This window comes from Perognathus longimembris, unplaced genomic scaffold (assembly GCF_023159225.1).
Source record: "Perognathus longimembris pacificus isolate PPM17 unplaced genomic scaffold, ASM2315922v1 HiC_scaffold_5797, whole genome shotgun sequence".
Lineage (NCBI taxonomy): Eukaryota > Metazoa > Chordata > Mammalia > Rodentia > Heteromyidae > Perognathus > Perognathus longimembris.
The window spans coordinates 240,009-259,598 of NW_025961263.1; the positions used below are offsets into that span (position 1 = coordinate 240,009).

The 19,590-nt window shown below is 59.2% G+C and overlaps 2 protein-coding genes across 4 annotated transcripts in view; one reads left to right on the top strand and one right to left on the bottom strand.

The window, feature by feature from the left end:
• LOC125345518 (guanine nucleotide exchange factor DBS-like) overlaps positions 1-19,590 on the top strand; it is a 928,411-nt gene that overhangs the window by 86,334 nt on the left and 822,487 nt on the right.
• Positions 1-19,590, bottom strand: part of Atp11a (ATPase phospholipid transporting 11A) — a 103,608-nt gene that overhangs the window by 4,768 nt on the left and 79,250 nt on the right. The window contains exons 21-29 of one of the 3 annotated variants that reach the window (XM_048337649.1): positions 19,336-19,438; positions 19,094-19,239; positions 18,553-18,612; positions 17,980-18,107; positions 15,646-15,781; positions 3,349-3,414; positions 2,686-2,789; positions 1,331-1,496; positions 164-248 (exon numbers count right to left, since the gene is read on the bottom strand). In XM_048337649.1, coding sequence (XP_048193606.1) covers positions 171-248; positions 1,331-1,496; positions 2,686-2,789; positions 3,349-3,414; positions 15,646-15,781; positions 17,980-18,107; positions 18,553-18,612; positions 19,094-19,239; positions 19,336-19,438 — 987 coding nt within the window. In that variant the 3' untranslated portion in view covers positions 164-170. The remainder of the gene's footprint in view (positions 1-163; positions 249-1,330; positions 1,497-2,685; positions 2,790-3,348; positions 3,415-15,645; positions 15,782-17,979; positions 18,108-18,552; positions 18,613-19,093; positions 19,240-19,335; positions 19,439-19,590) is intronic. The other 2 variants (XM_048337647.1, XM_048337648.1) reach the window with 2 other exon arrangements.

Consider the following 19,590-nt stretch of genomic DNA (forward strand, 5'->3'; position numbering starts at 1 on the left):
TGAGCCCCAGGGGAGCGGGGAGCACCGCTTGCTGATGAACACCGGGCTGCGGGCAGCATCTCCATGGACAATGACAACCCGGGTGCTCTGGGCCTCAGCACCCAGTTCTCCCTTGCGGCCTGTGGCCGGGGCCCCCAGCATAGGAAAAGGCAGAGAAGGTCACCTGTCGGTCAGAAACTGAGACCACTGGTGGTCTGGGAAAGCATAAAGACGGTGGGCTGCTCAACAGAACGGCACCGGTTCCGGGCCTGCGGGCCGGGGAGCGATGGAACAAGTAGTGGTTATTTAGGCAAAGCATGGAGGACAAAGAGGAGGAAAGAGAGACAAGAGAGGTGAGTCGGTTACAGGCCAACATGCCCCACGCATCCAAGCCCCTGTCCTGAGCAGACAGGCCCGCGCCACAGGACGCCACCATGCCGCCGCTCCCTCCCGGCCCTGCGCCCGGCCCAGCAGCCGAGGGGACAGGAAGGTCCTCGCCACCATCCCCACGCCCCTCCTCAGGACGCCCCCCCCAGAGGCCTCCCACAGAGTGGGGGCTGCGGCAGGGGATCCCCACGGCTGGGGGATGCTCGGTGGGCGCGAGCTCTGGGAGGCACAGCATGCGGGGTGGGGACGGGAGCAGGCGGCCTTGTCAGCAGAGGGCTGGGAACGCTTGCGAGCCACGGCTGGGATCGGCGGCAGGGAGGCCATGCCAGCCCCAGGGCAGGGGGCCTGTTTTCCACCCCCAGTGTGGCCTGGAGCCCCAGGACCCGTGTCAGGCGGCGCAGGCCGTGGCCCCGCATGCCTGTGGCTGGGTCTGGCTGGCTCTCCCCCGGGGCCCTTCCATGGGGCTCCGTCAAAGTCCCAGCACTCGGTCTCCTCCTAGAAGACCAGACCGTCCGGGGACTGACCGGGCGGGCGGGTCACAGCGGACAGCACTGCCAACCTCCCGGGGAGACGCGGCTCAGCCCCACGGGGCAGGGCCGGAGCCAGGCCCTCACCCAGGCGCCCCCCCCCTCCCCCGAGTGCCTGGCCAGTTCCCGAGGGTGTAAAACAAGCAGCCGCCCCGAGGCCCAGGGTCCCCTTGTGTTAAAGCAAGCTGGGCCATATTCACCACCCTTAAAGAAAATAGGATTTCATCTTTAAGAGTGAGGATTCAGATTTGTTGTGGATTTATAAAAAATTAACGCCTGCATTAATTCTTGCTCTCTGATTCGTTTTCTCGCATCAGCTGATTGGGCACAGCTATCAGATTGAACGCTGCTTATCAACCATGCATCATTAGGAAGGAGTTCATTAGTGGGATGGGAGCGATTGGCGTTAGGAAGCCTGACCCCGCCTGTGCGCGTACCTGGGTCTTCTCCGTGGCCGTGGGCCACAGCTGCCGGCACAGGACCTTCTTCAGCACGTCCGGGAGGAGGCTGACGGTGATGAGCAGGGCGATGGCCAGCCAGGCGGGCCCGCTGGACAGCATGTGTAGGAACACGTAGTACATCCTCTGGTAGCTGAGGAACGGCCTGTGCGAGGGACACGGTGCAGGGGAGACCCCTCGTCATCTCTGGGGGGGGTTCACCGCGCAAGCCACCCCGCCTGCTCACTCTAGCCTGTCGGGACCCTCCTCGGTAATAACACGGGGTGCTGTGGCGCAGGGAAGTGAGAAAGAAAGCGCACATAGCCATCCCAAGAAACGGGTCCCCAGGGGGGCCCCGTCCAGGGGCGGATCCCGAGAAAGCAGTCCTGGCAGCCTCGCCCGCGGGCAGAGGCGAAGGAGGGAAGCCCCAGAGCCTCGGCTCCCCAGCCGCCGGCACGCGGCGCGGTTCCGCGGTTCCGCTCAGAGCAGGGGAGCCGCCTGGAGCTCCTTTCTCTCAGCCTCCCCAGGCTCCAGGAGCCACGGGATGAATCTTCTGAGCACGAGCGGGCTCCAGCCGGCCACGCAGCAGGGAAGCCCGGGAGCACACAAGCCATTGCCCCGCTCCTCCCTCCGGAGGCCGCTCCTCCCCAGGGGGATGCGGACTTAGGGTGGGGCGATGACCAGGAGGAGGCCGAGCGGTCCCCGCAGGGTCCGATCCGCTCAGACGTCCTTCCGTCCCAGGGCCTCAGTACGCGCAGCCTCTCTGGGAACGCACCCTCCTGCTCCGAGGACACCAGCTTGCTGACCTGGCCGCCACGTGCCGGCCTGGGGCTGTGGGGTGCCCCGCACGCCGAGTGGAGACCCAGGCGAGGAGCTCAGGGAAGCGGTGCGATCCATGGCGGCGACTCCCCTCAGGCTTCGCTGTCAGTGACCCGTGTTTTTGAGGTCACCCCTGGCCTCCCCGGGGTGCAGCTCGCTGCCTGTGCCCTGTAGCCCATCACAGCCTGTGGCCACGTCTCGTGGCTTCCTTTCTGGGAGCGCATGTCTTAGCAGGGAGACCACCTGACTGGTGCTGGTGGTGTCTAGCCCACAGCTCCTCGTGGGATGGCCCTCCCAGGTCGGGGTACAGCACAGGGTCCTCCCCAGGCGCCCAGGAGAGGCTGGCACCTGCTCTCTGCCTCCCAGCCTCCAGCACTCTGGGACAGGGCAGCTCACAGTCATTAGCAGCCACTCGGTCCCAGGCGCCCGGCGGGGGCAGCAGACGCAGACGGTGAGGGCCGGCCCGGACCCGGGGCCACGCGGAGTCCGCAGTGACCCTGCACGGGAGGTGCGGAGCCGCAGACCCCGCTTCTTACCAGAGGATCCCGCCCCAGAGCAGGGAGAAGGCGACGTAGAACAGCAGCGATCCCCAGATGACAAAGTGGTTTATCCAGGTCCAGTAGTGTGTGTCCAGCGCCAGCTGCGGGGAGAAGCGGCAGCTGCGAGAGGGGCACTGTCTGGACGGCCGAGTGGGCCGTGGGAGCCAAACTCAGCAGCGACCCGTGTCTACACAGAACTTTCCAGGACGATGCAGACCAAACCCCGGGCAGCCCCTGGGACCGAGCGGAACTCCCCCACGTGGCCCAGCTGCTACCAAAGGCCACGGCAGCGGAGATCTGTGTGCATCTCTGTACCACTCGGCCTCCTCACCAAGTTAACGCGACTTTAAATAGGCTGGTACTTCCAAGATACACTCATCTGTTCAAACAAGATTATACTTCGATCATACGCATAGGGCTACGTCTCGTTTAAACAAACTCGAATGTGAATCCTGTCACAAAGAGCAGACTCCTTTTCCTTCCCTTTGCTCCCTAAAGGAAGGCCTCGCCACTCCCTTCCCTTCTGAGCAGCCCTTGAGGATTGGGTGTTGTGCCACGCGGTTCACTGCAGGCCAGACACGGGGTGAGGAGCATGGCAACGCAGGCGGCGGGTGCCCCCCCCGCCCCGCCCCGCGGGCCCCTCCAGGGGCTGCTACTCACCTTCAGCGTGACTGTGAACACCATCACAGTGAACACCAGCGTCCCGAAGGTCCAGTTCCCAAACATCTGTGGGGAAGACGGCCGGTGAGCTCGGGCCGACCCGCTCTGTCCGCCCGCACGCTCGCTCTACACCTCTGGGCTTACGCGCATTGGCCCAAAGGTTACAGACTGCGGTTTCCTCTCAAGCGGGAGGAGTGGGGTGGAGGAGGCCCAGGTCAGCTCCGCGACTAGACCCACTCAGGCTTCCTGCTGGCTCCGGTATCTGCACAGGACTAATGGCCTCCGCCACAGCACCCAGAGCCCCTCTCGCTCCTCACTCTAACTCCGGGGAGCCAGTGCAGTACACGGGACACACTGTTTTCTATAGAAGGGACATTCACCACATTCCCTGCGCGCGGCACCTCTGTCTGGGCGGCACCAGCCGCCCGCCCGCTGCTGCGGTAACAGCCAGCAATCCCCAGACACACAGGAGACAGCGTCAGGTGGACTCTCCAGGGAAAACAGCAAGACAAAGAAGCAGCAGAGAGGTGGGACAGCCAGACGAAGACCACCCTTCCACAGGCCAGGCCCCCGGCCGAGCCCCCTGGGGAGGGGCAGGAGTCACGTGACTCGCTTCCCAGACACTGCAGTAGGCCCTCCTGGGCATGGCCACGCCTCCTGGGGGCGGCCACTCAGCTCAGCCCACAAACGGGGGCTCTGACACAGTGCCTAGGACTTCTTCCTCCTGTTTGTTTTTTGTTTCCAGTCCTGGGCTTGAACTCAGGGCCTGAGCGCTGTCCCTGGCTTCTTTCTGCTCAAGGCTAGCACTCTGCCACTTGAGCCCCAGCGCCGCTTCTGGCTTTTTCTATCTATGTGGTGCTGAGGAATCGAGCCCAGGGCTGCATGCATGCTAGCTAGGCGAGCGCTCTACTCCTAGACCACATTCCCAGCCGTCCCTCCCCAGTACTTCTTTATAAAAGAAAATGAGTCCTTGTTTATAAAGATGGAAAAAACTAGACACTGACGGTTTTACTTGCAGTTATTTTAAATAAAAGAATTACGCTTATCGCCATACCTCACAACTCAGCGACGGTGGTGGGAGGGTGGGAGGGTGCACTGGGGGAGGGGCACCTCCCACGTGGGAGGGTGTGAACACCGACTTCTCAAGGCCCCCGCCATGTCGGGCCCCCTTCTTTCTACGGTGACTGAGAGGGGTGACTCGTCTGCAACGCTGAGCCCACAGGTAGCACGCACAGTGCTGAGGTAGCACGCACAGTACTCAGACAGCACAGACAGTGCCCCTCGGCCAGATGACAGCCCTAGGACACCTGGCCGTGTCTGGAGACCCCGCTGCTTGCGCACGTGGGCCCCGGGGAGCGCCCGGGAGCACCTGCTGCTGCCTCCGGTGGGCTGCCAACAGCGAAGCTAAATGCACAGGACGCCAATGCCCAAGGTCTACCAGACACCTGACAGACGCTCGCCACAAGTGCCCTCTGGCTGGGTGCGGTGGCACCGCCTGTTGTCCAGGCTACTTGGGAAGCTGAGACTGGACGGATTACCGTTCTAGGTCATCTCAGGCCCAAGAGGTCAGGAGACTCCAGCCCAAGAAAAAAAAAGGCGTTCTTGGTGGCCTGTGCCTGCCGTCCCAGCTACGGTAGGAAGCGTAAACTGTGAAGACTGAAGTTCATGCACCGTTCTGAGCCGAACGCAAGACCGCTCTTAAAACTAGTGAGTGCAAATGAAAGGGCTGGAGACATGGCTCAGTGGCAGAGCAGCCGCTTAGCAAGCACGAGTTCAAATCCTAGTGCTCTGCCCTCCACAGTTCACCTGTGGGGCAGGCACATTTATAAGGCTGAGAGTGAGCGGATCAGGGCTTGAGTAACTGGAAACTAGCCATGCACATCAGACGCTGCAGGCTGCCCCTCGCTAGGCAGGAAAGAAACTAGACAAGAGCGCTGTGTGACCAAGGCGTGCGGGGGCCGGGGGAATGACGTCTCACACACACACACACACAGGGCCAGGAGACACAGGTACGGACGCCACATGTCTTGCACACACAAGGTACGCAGCAGTCTCGGAATGAAGTCACACATCTGGCTGCCATGCAGGAAATGGTCCCTCAGCCTCCTGCCATGTCTCCTGAGGTGTGGTCAGTGTCAAGACTTGGGGTGCCGACAGCCTCAAGTCCAGGAAACATGCACCACCACGGCCCCTCTATGGGTAGAGAATTAGGCACAACCACCTCCAGTGTGGAAGTCAGAGCCATGATCTGCTCTCCCCACGTCCATGACCCTTGGCTGCAGGTGCGGGCTCCCCGAGAACTAGAGACAGGAGGTGCCAGAACCCCGAGAGCTACAGACAGGAGGTGCCGGCTCCCCGAGAGCTAGAGACAGGAGGTGCTGGCTCCCCAAGACACATGGCATGGAGCTGTCTCCGGGACTCCCCAACTTCTTCAGATACCCAAGCTCACTTTGCCTTAGCCATGATCCCATCAGGATCTGAGGTGAGGAGTGGGAATAAGTCCCCAGAACACCAGTACCCCTTCTTAGGGTTGCCAAAGACATGATCTTCTCCCACCCCCAAACGATAAGGTCTGAGACCTCGTCAGGACTTTCCTATTGTGAAAATACTTTCTGACACTCTACTAGCTCGTATACCTCCAAGTCAACCTGCACTGCAAGTCAACTGATTCACACCTGCAGTGGCTGTCAAGTGACTCATTTCTACAGCACGCCTCCATCCAGGGTCAACTGACTCACACCTCCACAGTCCTCCACTGGGAGTCAGTGACTCACACCTCCACAGTCCTCCACTGGGAGTCAGTGACTCACACCTCCACAGTCCTCCACTGGGAGTCAGTGACTCACACCTCCATAGTCCTCCTCCACTGCGAGTCAGTGACTCACACCTCCACAGTCCTCCTCCACTGCGAGCCGGTGACTCACACCTCCACAGTCCTCCACTGCGAGCCGGTGACTCACACCTCCACAGTCCTCCTCCACTGCGAGTCGGTGACTCACACCTCCACAGTCCTCCTCCACTGCGAGTCAGTGACTCACACCTCCACTGTCCACCTCCACAGTCCTCCTCCACTGCGAGTTGGTGACTCACACCTCCACAGTCCTCCTCCACTGCGAGTCGGTGACTCACACCTCCACAGTCCTCCTCCACTGCGAGCCGGTGACTCACACCTCCACCACACACCTCCACTGCGAGCCAGTGACTCACACCTTCACAGTCCTCCTCCACTGCGAGCCAGTGACTCACACCTCCACAGTCCTCCTCCACTGCGAGCCAGTGACTCACACCTCCACAGTCCTCCTCCACTGCGAGCCAGTGACTCACACCTCCACAGTCCTCCTCCACTGCGAGTCAGTGACTCACACCTCCACAGTCCTCCTCCACTGCGAGCTAAGGACTCACACATTCACCACACACCTTCACTGTGGGCCAGTGACTCACACCTCCACAGTCTTCCTCCACTGCGAGCCAGTGACTCACACCTCCACCACACACCTTCACTGTGGGCCAGTGACTCACACCTCCACAGTCCTCCTCCACTGCGAGCTAAGAACTCACACCTTCACCACACACCTTCACTGTGGGCCAGTGACTCACACCTCCACAGTCTTCCTCCACTGTGAGGCAGTGACTCACACCTCAACCACACACCTTCACTGTGGGCCAGTGACTCACACCTCCACAGTCCTCCTCCACTGTGAGCCAGTGACTCACACCTCCACAGTCCTCCTCCACTACGAGTCAGTGACTCACACCTCCACAGTCCTCCTCCACTGCAGATCAGTGACTCACACCTCCACAGTCCGCCTCCATTGCGAGTCGGTGACTCACACCTCTACAGTCCTCCTCCACTGCGAGTCAGTGACTCACACCTCCACGGTCCTCCTCCACTGTGAGTCAGTGACTCACACCTCCACCACACACCTTCACTGTGAGCCAGTGACTCACACCTCCACGGTCCTCCTCCACTGCGAGTCAGTGACTCACACCTCCACAGTCCTCCACTGCGAGTCGGTGACTCACACTTCCACAGTCCTCCTTCACTGCGAGTCAGTGACTCACACCTCCACAGTCCTCCTCCACTGCGAGCCAGTGACTCACACCTCCACAGTCCTCCTCCACTACGAGTCGGTGACTCACACCTCCACAGTCCTCCTCCACTGTGGACCAGTGACTCACACCTCCACAGTCCTCCTCCACTGCGAGTCAGTGACTCACACCTCCACAGTCCTCCTCCACTGTGAGCCAGTGACTCACACCTCCACAGTCCTCCTCCACTGCGAGCCAGTGACTCACACCTCCACAGTCCTCCTCCACTGCGAGCCAGTGACTCACACCTCCACAGTCCTCCTCCACTGCGAGTCAGTGACTCACACCTCCACAGTCCTCCTCCACTGCGAGCTAAGGACTCACACATTCACCACACACCTTCACTGTGGGCCAGTGACTCACACCTCCACAGTCTTCCTCCACTGCGAGCCAGTGACTCACACCTCCACCACACACCTTCACTGTGGGCCAGTGACTCACACCTCCACAGTCCTCCTCCACTGCGAGCTAAGAACTCACACCTTCACCACACACCTTCACTGTGGGCCAGTGACTCACACCTCCACAGTCCTCCTCCACTGGGAGTCAGTGACTCACACCTCCACAGTCCTCCTCCACTGCGAGCCAGTGACTCACACCTCCACAGTCCTCCTCCACTACGAGTCGGTGACTCACACCTCCACAGTCCTCCTCCACTGTGGACCAGTGACTCACACCTCCACAGTCCTCCTCCACTGCGAGTCAGTGACTCACACCTCCACAGTCCTCCTCCACTGTGAGCCAGTGACTCACACCTCCACAGTCCTCCTCCACTGCGAGCCAGTGACTCACACCTCCACAGTCCTCCTCCACTGCGAGCCAGTGACTCACACCTCCACAGTCCTCCTCCACTGCGAGTCAGTGACTCACACCTCCACAGTCCTCCTCCACTGCGAGCTAAGGACTCACACATTCACCACACACCTTCACTGTGGGCCAGTGACTCACACCTCCACAGTCTTCCTCCACTGCGAGCCAGTGACTCACACCTCCACCACACACCTTCACTGTGGGCCAGTGACTCACACCTCCACAGTCCTCCTCCACTGCGAGCTAAGAACTCACACCTTCACCACACACCTTCACTGTGGGCCAGTGACTCACACCTCCACAGTCCTCCTCCACTGCGAGCCGGTGACTCACACCTCCACAGTCCTCCTCCACTACGAGTCGGTGACTCACACCTCCACAGTCCTCCTCCACTGCGAGTCAGTGACTCACACCTCCACAGTCCTCCTCCACTGCGAGTCAGTGACTCACACCTCCACTGTCCTCCTCCACTGCGAGTCGGTGACTCACACCTCCACAGTCCTCCTCCATTGCGAGTCAGTGACTCACACCTTCACAGTCCTCCTCCACTGCGAGTCGGTGACTCACACCTCCACCACACACCTCCACTGCGAGTCAGTGACTCACAACTCCACAGTCCTCCTCCACTGCGAGTCGGTGACTCACACCTCCACAGTCCTCCTCCATTGCGAGTTGGTGACTCACACCTCCACCACACACCTCCACTGCGAGTCGGTGACTCACACCTCTACAGTCCTCCTCCACTGCGAGTCAGTGACTCACACCTCCACAGTCCTCCTCCACTGCGAGTCGGTGACTCACACCTCCACAGTCCTCCTCCACTGCGAGTCAGTGACTCACACCTCCACAGTCCTCCTCCACTGCGAGTCGGTGACTCACACCTCCACAGTCCTCCTCCACTGCGAGTCGGTGACTCACACCTCCACAGTCCTCATCCACTGCGAGTCAGTGACTCACACCTCCACAGTCCTCCTCCACTGTGGGCCAGTGACTCACACCTCCACAGTCCTCCTCCACTGCGAGTCGGTGACTCACACCTCCACAGTCCTCCTCCACTGTGTGCCAGTGACTCACACCTCCACAGTCCTCCTCCACTGTGGGCCAGTGACTCAAACCTCCACAGTCCTCCTCCACTGCGAGCCAGTGACTCACACCTCCACAGTCCTCCTCCACTGTGGGCCAGTGACTCACACCTCCACAGTCCTCCTCCTCTGTGGGCCAGGTACTCACACCTCCACCACGGGTCAATGACTCACAGCTCTGTATCACACCTCCACTGGCAGTCAACTCCCTCACACCTTTACAGTGCACCTTCATGAATGGCGTAACTGATATCTGGCCAGTCACATATGTCTTAGCAGTTCTGTCCCTAGGTCAGAATCATCTCTACATCTGGCCCAGTCCAGTTCTGCCACATTGACCAACCATTCCCCCTGGAGAGAAGCATTTTCATGGGACATTTCTGCTCAAATCAATTTAATTTCATTGTGTACAGTATTTCACAACCAACATGGCTGGATCTTTTAAAGGTCATGGTCACGATGACACCTCTGCATGCCTCAGATGCTAATCCCATGATCCATCAATCAGCTGTGATCATCCAACACTGACAACCTCATCTCAGCTACCTTCCAGGTGGCTGTCCAGGGGCACCCTGCTCAGCTAAAGCGGAAGAGTTACTGCCTCTGTGGCATCAGAATGAGAAGTAATGATGGCATTTGATGTCTGGCAGAAAAAGCTCCATAAAAAAGTTGTTGATAGTTCTCTTGCTCCCTTAATTACACATGTGATCTATAATGCTCACGTAGACAACTTGGTCCTTAAAAGTAAGTAGCCCTCTGCTAGCACTCATAAACAGAGTGAGGCTCATAAACTGCACCAGCTGTAAAAGGTAAACATTCAGCAAACACTGAGAGCATGATCACCAAGCTGCAACCCCAGACCAGATCACCAAGTGAACACAGACCACGATCTCAGAGCTGCAGCCCCAGGACCAGATCACCACAGTGAACACAGATCACAATCACAGAGCTGTGACCCCAGGACCAGATCACCACAGTGAACACAGATCACAATCACAGAGCTGTGACCCCAGGACCAGATCACCACAGTAAACAGACATCACAATCACAGAGCTGCGACCCCAGGATCAGATCAACAGAGTGAAAAGAGATTACAACCACAGAGCTGTAACCCCAGGACCAGATCACCACAGTGAACACAGATCACAATCACAGAGCTGTGACATCAGGACCAGATCACCACAGTGAACACAGATCACAAAACAGAGCTGTGACCCCAGGACCAGATCACCACAGTGAACACAGATCACAATCACAGAGCTGTGACATCAGGACCAGATCACCACAGTGAACACAGATCACAGTCACAGAGCTGTGACATCAGGACCAGATGACTACAGTAAACAGACATCACAATCACAGAGCTACGACCCCAGGACCAGATCACCACAGTAAACAGACATCACAATCACAGAGCTGCAACCCCAGGATCAGATCACCACAGTGAAAAGAGATCACAATCACAGAGCTGTGACATCAGGACCAGATCACCACAGTGAACACAGATCACAATCACAGAGCTGTGACCACAGGACCAGATCACCACAGTGAACATAGACCACAATCACAGAGCTGAGACCCCAGGACAAGGACCACAGTGAACACAGATCACAATCACAGAGCTGTGACACCAGGGCCAGATCACCACAGTAAACAGACATCACAATCACAGGGCTGTGACCCCAGGACCAGATCACCACAGTGAACACAGATCACAATCACAGGGCTGGGGTCCCAGGACCAGATCACCACAGTGAACACAGATCACAATCACAGAGCTGTGACCCCAGGACCAGATCACCACGGTGAACACAGATCACAATCACAGAGCTGTGACATCAGGACCAGATCACCACAGTGAACACAGATCACAATCACAGAGCTGTGACCCCAGGACCAGATCACCACGGTGAACACAGATCACAATCACAGAGCTGCGGCCCCAGGACCAGATCACCACAGTGAACACAGATCACAATCACAGAGCTGTGACCCCAGGACCAGATCACCACAGTGAACACAGATCACAATCACAGAGCTGTGACCACAGGACCAGATCACCACAGTGAACACAGATCACAATCACAGAGCTGTGACCACAGGACCAGATCACCACAGTGAACACAGATCACAATCACAGAGCTGAGACCCCAGGACCAGATCACCACAGTGAACATAGATCACAATCACAGAGCTGTGACCCCAGGACCAGATCACCACAGTGAACATAGATCACAATCACAGAGCTGTGACCCCAGGACCAGATCACCACAGTGAACATAGATCACAATCACAGAGCTGTGACCCCAGGACCAGATCACCACAGTGAACATAGACCACAATCACAGAGCTGAGTCCCCAGGACAAGGACCACAGTGAACACAGATCACGACCCCAGGACCAGATCACCACAGTGAACACAGATCACAATCACAGAGCTGAGACCCCAGGACCAGATCACCACAGTGAACACAGATCACAATCACAGAGCTGTGACCCCAGGACCAGATCACCACAGTGAACATAGACCACAATCACAGAGCTGTGACCCCAGGACCAGATCACCACAGTGAACATAGACCACAATCACAGAGCTGAGTCCCCAGGACAAGGACCACAGTGAACACAGATCACGACCCCAGGACCAGATCACCACAGTGAACACAGATCACAATCACAGAGCTGAGACCCCAGGACCAGATCACCACAGTGAACACAGATCACAATCACAGAGCTGTGACCCCAGGACCAGATCACCACAGTGAACATAGACCACAATCACAGAGCTGTGACCCCAGGACAAGGACCACAGTGAACAGAGATCACAATCACAGAGCTGTGACCCCAGGACAAGGACCACAGTGAACACAGATCACAATCACAGAGCTGCAGCCCCAGGACCAGGACCAGGACCAGAGTGAACAGATATATAAATTGCTATACTGTGACCCTGGACCAGGTCATCCTGAGAAACTAGTGACCTCCTGAAAAACCTGCCTGTGACACTGTTTCTAGTTTCGTAGTGCAAGTCAACCCCTTTACCACCCTAGACACAGGTGCTAATCTCTCCAGGGAGAGGGGCTCCCCAGAGGTCCGCAAGTCAACCCCTTTACCACCCTAGACACAGGTGCTAATCTCTCCAGGGAGAGGGGCTCCCCAGAGGTCCGCAAGTCAACCCCTTTACCACCCTAGACACAGGTGCTAATCTCTCCAGGGAGAGGGGCTCCCCAGAGGTCCGCAAGTCAACCCCTTTACCACCCTAGACACAGGTGCTAATCTCTCCAGGGAGAGGGGCTCCCCAGAGGTCCGCAAGTCAACCCCTTTACCACCCTAGACACAGGTGCTAATCTCTCCAGGGAGAGGGGCTCCCCAGAGGTCCGCAAGTCAACCCCTTTACCACCCTAGACACAGGTGCTAATCTCTCCAGGGAGAGGGGCTCCCCAGAGGCCCGCAAGTCAACCCCTTTACCACCCTAGACACAGGTGCTAATCTCTCCAGGGAGAGGGGCTCCCCAGAGGTCCGCAAGTCAACCCCTTTACCACCCTAGACACAGGTGCTAATCTCTCCAGGGAGAGGGGCTCCCCAGAGGTCCGCAAGTCAACCCCTTTACCACCCTAGACACAGGTGCTAATCTCTCCAGGGAGAGGGGCTCCCCAGAGGCCCGCAAGTCAACCCCTTTACCACCCTAGACACAGGTGCTAATCTCTCCAGGGAGAGGGGCTCCCCAGAGGTCCGCAAGTCAACCCCTTTACCACCCTAGACACAGGTGCTAATCTCTCCAGGGAGAGGGGCTCCCCAGAGGTCCGCAAGTCAACCCCTTTACCACCCTAGACACAGGTGCTAATCTCTCCAGGGAGAGGGGCTCCCCAGAGGTCCGCAAGTCAACCCCTTTACCACCCTAGACACAGGTGCTAATCTCTCCAGGGAGAGGGGCTCCCCAGAGGTCCGCAAGTCAACCCCTTTACCACCCTAGACACAGGTGCTAATCTCTCCAGGGAGAGGGGCTCCCCAGAGGCCCGCGGCGCAGTGGGCAGCACGTGTCTACAGTTGGAGCTAGAGGTGTCCACCTGCCACACACTGTCCAGGGAGAGGCCTTGGCCGTCCTGCCTCCTAACACGCTTTCCCTCGTGTCACTTCTGAGGGCTGTCAGGATATTCTGGGCCAGGCCTAGTCCCAGCTCCTCAGCCTGCTCAGCGCGTGGCTCCTTGCAGCCTCCTGTTCTCATCCCCGACTCTGGACATACCCACCAGGAGAATGCGTGCCGGCTGCTCCGGAGGCCGGTTCATGTTCCTGACCCTCGGGGCCCTAGGAGCTCTTGGGTAATAAGATGCCTGTCTTGCACTCCAAGCTTCCACAATGAGGCCAGTGTGCCCAGAGGGGACCACTGAAATTCTCCATCAGTGGCAGGGCTCTGAGGGCTGCTAAGCTGGCCCCGGTGCACCTCTGCCTTGAACTCTCCTCTGTCCTCATTTCAAGATACGTCTACTAAGGCTGACAACAGTCACGTGACAGGTGGAGACAGGGCAGGGCCAGCAAGCAGCATCCTCCCAGGAGCCCACAGAAGCTCTGTGGCGGCCAGAGGCCTGACGTACGCAGGGGGTGGAAGGTAGGGGCAACTGTGCAACACTGGACTTCTCCGTGGGCTGTATACCCAGCAGGCCGGCTGCAGCCGCAGCGGGGGTGAGAAGATGGGAGAGGCAGCGGGGGCATCTCTGGGAAGGCTGGAAACACGCACTCTGCTCACCTTTCTGGAGCAGGGAGCGCCCGCCCCGTCCTTTGAGACGGAGGGACCACAGGCGGTCAGGGCAGCAGGGGACCAGGCAGACGCTGGCACAGATCACGGCCTGAGTCCCGAGCCCGCCTCTCCCTAGCACTCACCTTGCAAAAGCTTTCTTCTCACCTCCTCAGGCCGGCAACAGGGACTGCACCGAGACAGACACAATGTGCTGTCATGGGACGAGTCCACCCCCCCACCCCCCCATGGTCCTGGGGTAGGGCCTCAGGACACACGAGGAGACGTTTAAGATACAGACAGACACTCACCTAAAGCCTGCGCAAGGGCAACTCTATAAGAACCCACAAAGAGCTCTAACTAGTTATGTATAAGGCCCGGTGGCATTCAGAAGCTGGCTAATTAAAATGCCCTGAGACCGAGGATCCATGACAGAAAAGCATCACGTATTTAGAACAGTGAAGTTTTCAGAGCAGACTCAGCCCCCCTGGATTAAGTAATAATGAACGATAACAGCACCTTTTTGTAAAGAGAAAAGAGAAACGAGGGGTAAACACACCGCCAGGACATGCACCCAGAGATGTAGGTTTCACTCCAATAGTCTAGGGGTAGACACGGGCAGACAACAGTGGGGAGGAGAGGGGAGGCGTGAAGCATCGGCTTCACCTGCTGCCCTGAAGTGGTGGCTGAGAGGGATTTTCTCTGATGCCCAGAGCATTATCTACTTGAACATCCAGCTTGGTATCTTGGAGACAACAGAAGGACTACTGGACTACTTGACGCCTCTCGGCTGCCCTGCCCAGCAAAGGGAGCCCCCAAAGCAAGGTCCCAGACCGGCCACCTGTCCCCTCATTTACAGAGACCCAAGGAGGCCATTTAATACCGTGAGCCTCCACTGCAGCCCGACACAGACCCAGGAGAGGACCCACCTGGGAGGCAGTCAGAACGCGCGTGCGCAGCTCTGACGCCAGAGGAGGTAGGAGCAGCTAACAGCACCGCTACCGACAAAACACACAGAAGGAGTCACGTTTGAAAATATTTTCGAGAAATATTTTATTTGTAATGCACTCCAAAGAACACAGAGAGGACAAACCCAGATTGTCTTACCATGTGTGTGTTGGTGGTCATTATCTGAGGGTGGAGTGAGGCAAGTGGCAAAAAGAAAAGAGCGAGATACGAATAAAACAAACCCCAGAAAGTACGCAAACAACTAGCGCTGAACGTCCACTAGAGAACTATCGACTGACTCATCGCAAAGGAGACACACAGGAGCCGTCCCGGGAAAGACCGCGTTCCCCCCCACACCGAAGGGCCAGGCCCCGGTGGAATAATCGCTGGCTAAGGATGGAAGGTGAGGTTACAAAACAGCCTGGCAAACCCAGGACCGAGCCCACAGCTGCAGCGGCTGTCTGCAGAGTGGCCGGGGGGTGGGGAGGGAGGGGGGCGTACTGACGTAACCTTTCCTGCCCCCCCCAGGGGCCCACCCAACCCCAGGCCGAGCTGTGCTGTTGTTCTCACAAAATGACCTTGCGGTGGGGCTTATGACTAAGCGGGCAAGCGGACAAGATCAAGCTCGGGACTCACCTGTCCGTTGCTGGTCACTGGAGTGTTTTCAAACATGAAATAAGCACCAAAGAAAAATACCAACGCGTCGAAGACGCCCAGGAATGTCCAGTAAATGAACACTCGCCAGCGAAGCAGTGCGTTCTTGGCGATGTCTCTGTGTAAAGAAAGAGATGGGAAACACCGGTGACCCCCGTGCGCGGCCCCTGCACCCCGGCAGCACCGCTCGTGAAGGATGCCGCGGGGTCCGTGTCCCTGGCGGCGCCAGCTCCTCAGCCTGGCCCTGTGCCCCCCACCCCGTGCTCTCCACCAATCCTGTTGGATTGCCTTCCCACCTGCGCTCAAGCGCACTGCTGTCACGGGCTGCACACAGCCTGTCCTCTGAAGGTGACTACCGTACGTGTGACGTCTGGACCCCGGGCTGCTCTGCACCCCAGCCCGTGACCGCACAGGCCTGTCGCGAGCAGCGGACAGCTTCGAGCTCCTCGCGTGTCAAGGACACACACGTGGTCAAGGCTACGCGGGGCGTGGCTCCCGGGGCAGTGCAGGTGGAGACTGAGAATGGCGCATGCACACACACACAGACACACACAACCCACAGTGCACAAGAACGCTGAATCTTGCCCGGGATCCTGGAGAAGTTCTGAGATAGCAGGAAAACATTTTTTTCCTGATTACTTAAAATAACAACAAAACTCAGGAGCAAGGAGCACGCAAACAGGGCCGACCGGTGGGCTCTTCTGAACTGGACAAACCACAGGGCGGCGTGGGCCATGAACCTCCGGGCGCTGGGAGCCCCGGTGCAGCCCAGCAGCCCAGCCGGGGAAGGCCAGACCAGCCACGGTCCCCTGGGCCGCGACGTCGCCAAGCAACTTCACAGAGCCACGGGCCTCCCCCACGCACCTCACGTGCCGAGGACTCCCGTGTGAGGGTCTCCCGTGTGAGGGCCTCCCGTGTGCACCTCCCGTGTGAGGGCCTCCCGTGTGAGGGCCTCCCGTGTGAGGGCCTCCCGTGTGCACCTCCCGTGTGAGGGCCTCCCGTGTGAGGGCCTCCCGTGTGAGGGCCTCCCGTGTGAGGGCCTCCCGTGTGCACCTCCCGTGTGAGGGCCTCCCGTGTGAGGGCCTCCCGTGTGAGGGCCTCCCGTGTGAGGGCCTCCCGTGTGAGGGCCTCCCGTGTGCACCTCCCGTGTGAGGGCCTCCCGTGTGAGGGCCTCCCGTGTGAGGGCCTCCCGTGTGAGGGCCTCCCGTGTGAAGGCCTCCCGTGTGCACCTCCCGTGTGAGGGCCTCCCGTGTGAGGGCCTCCCGTGTGAGGGCCTCCCGTGTGAGGGCCTCCCGTGTGCACCTCCCGTGTGAGGGCCTCCCGTGTGAGGGCCTCCCGTGTGAGGGCCTCCCGTGTGAGGGCCTCCCGTGTGCACCTCCCGTGTGAGGGCCTCCCGTGTGAGGGCCTCCCGTGTGAGGGCCTCCCGTGTGAGGGCCTCCCGTGTGAGGGCCTCCCGTGTGCACCTCCCGTGTGAGGGCCTCCCGTGTGAGGGCCTCCCGTGTGAGGGCCTCCCGTGTGAGGGCCTCCCGTGTGAAGGCCTCCCGTGTGCACCTCCCGTGTGAGGGCCTCCCGTGTGAGGGCCTCCCGTGTGAGGGCCTCCCGTGTGAGGGCCTCCCGTGTGCACCTCCCGTGTGAGGGCCTCCCGTGTGAGGGCCTCCCGTGTGCACCTCCCGTGTGAGGGCCTCCCGTGTGAGGGCCTCCCGTGTGAGGGCCTCCCGTGTGAGGGCCTCCCGTGTGAGGGCCTCCCGTGTGAGGGCCTCCCGTGTGAGGGCCTCCCGTGTGCACCTCCCATGTGAGGGCCTCCCGTGTGAGGGCCTCCCGTGTGAGGGCCTCCCGTGTGAGGGCCTCCCGTGTGAGGGCCTCCCGTGTGCACCTCCCGTGTGAGGGCCTCCCGTGTGCACCTCCCGTGTGAGGGCCTCCCGTGTGCACCTCCCGTGTGCACCTCCCATGTGAGGGCCTCCCGTGTGCACCTCCCGTGTGAGGGCCTCCCGTGTGCACCTCCCGTGTGAGGGCCTCCCGTGTGCACCTCCCGTGTGAGGGCCTCCCGTGTGCACCTCCCGTGTGAGGGCCTCCCGTGTGCACCTCCCGTGTGCACCTCCCATGTGAAGGCCTCGCCCGTGTGCAGCTCCCGTGTGCACCTCCCGTGCGAAGGCCTCGCCCGCGTGTGCCTCCTATGCAAAGGCCCCCACGCGGAGGCCGCCAGCAGAAGTGAACCTGTGAAGCGGCGCCGGGTGTCCTCCAGGCAACTCCTGGGATATGCAGCCCCAGCTGCTCCCGCCTGCGCTCCTGTCTGTGCAGAGGGGACGGGGCACGCACCTGTACAGAGTGGGGTCTCTCTTGAGCACCTCCATGCTGACATGCTGCTCCATCAGGCTGTACAGAAGAATGGGCAGGGACGTGAAGCTGATATTGTAGAGGGTCAGATACGCAGTATCATACAAAGTCTGTGGGAAGAAGAGTCAGCTGAACAACGCCCCCAGCGCTTGCACAGCTCTTTCTGCGCGTGTGGTTTGGTTCAGTATTTTCAATTTGCAAAGCAGCACAAAACGCACGTCAAGAGCTGTTCTTTCTACAAAAGCAAAGGCCCAGGGCAATTCCCCAAGCTCCACTCTATCCACCAGGCAGGCTTAAAATGGCAGCTTGCACCCACCAATTCTACCCCTGCACACTGACTCAGGGCCCCCATGCCGGTAATTCTCATCACCACCTCCTGCTGGGATCTGCCTGGCCCGGCCGCTCTCCGGAAAGGGGGGCCTCCCCACCCCCAGGTCTCACCTCCACACTCCTGCCCCCCTCCTTCACCCCCATATCCCAAAGCCTAGCTGCGCTCCCAGGCAGCTCCCAGGGTGAAGGATCGGGGAAACCTCCCACTGAAGACGCGGGACTCACCTGCTGTGAGAATCCACAGAAGAACTGGTATAAAAACTGAGGGAAAATGAAGCAGACGTTCTGAAAGGCAAGCCACCCGCGTTAGTCAGTGCAGGGGAGGAGCCAGGACGCACAGCCTGCCTGCCTCCCTCGCGCTGACGCCTCCAGAGCAGCACGGCGGGCTTCGGGATCTGCTACCGCGAGGCCGACACCAACACGGGTGCGACTATTCTGCCTGCTGTGCTGCCCTGAGCAGAAACAACGTGAAGAGTTATTGGCTGGAGGAGGCTGGGATAGTGGCAGTGAAGAAACTGCTTGTCTGGTGGAGAAGACAGAGGACAGTCCTCACACATTTCACACCTGAACTCTCCTGCATAGTTCACATGAAATACGGGGTGGTCAGAGGCGCTAGAAGCTCCAGGCATGGAACTTGACGTGTCGCGAGGGTAAAGGGCCGATGGGCCCTGGCAGTCATTTCTGTCTCTAGGTGAAGGACCGTGGTAGTGACGGCCTGCCCCGACAAGAGGCCACGGGACCATGAGCAGGGAAGGCATCATCCTACCTTATAAAAGAAGTACTGCACCAGCTCAGCTATCCTAATGTAATAAAAGTGCCCGTGAACGAGGAGCATCTTCTTCAGGTGCTTGAACTTGGGGATCGCGTAGTCGCTGTTCCTGGCGGCCTGCCGGCCCTCCTTGCCGATGACCCCTGGGAGGCGGGAGGGAGCAGGCGGTGGGCGGAGCCCGCGGAGGCGGAGGGGCGCTCCCGCCGGGCCGCGGCCCCCGCCCAGCCGCAGGCACGCACCTATGCCCACGTGCGCCTCCAGGATCATGCTGACGTCATTTGCGCCGTCACCGATGGCCAGCGTGATAGGGTGCTCCTTTGAAAACTTGATTAACTTAACAATCTGGAAAATAAACACAGGCACGAATTCTTTACTCAGCTTCATTTTTTTTTTGAAAAAAAGAGTAATTATTAAGTAGGCAAAGCTAACAGGCAAAGTCAGTCTACGAAAAATGTGTTTGAAGAGAGCTCATTTAGGACCCTCGATTCTCCCGC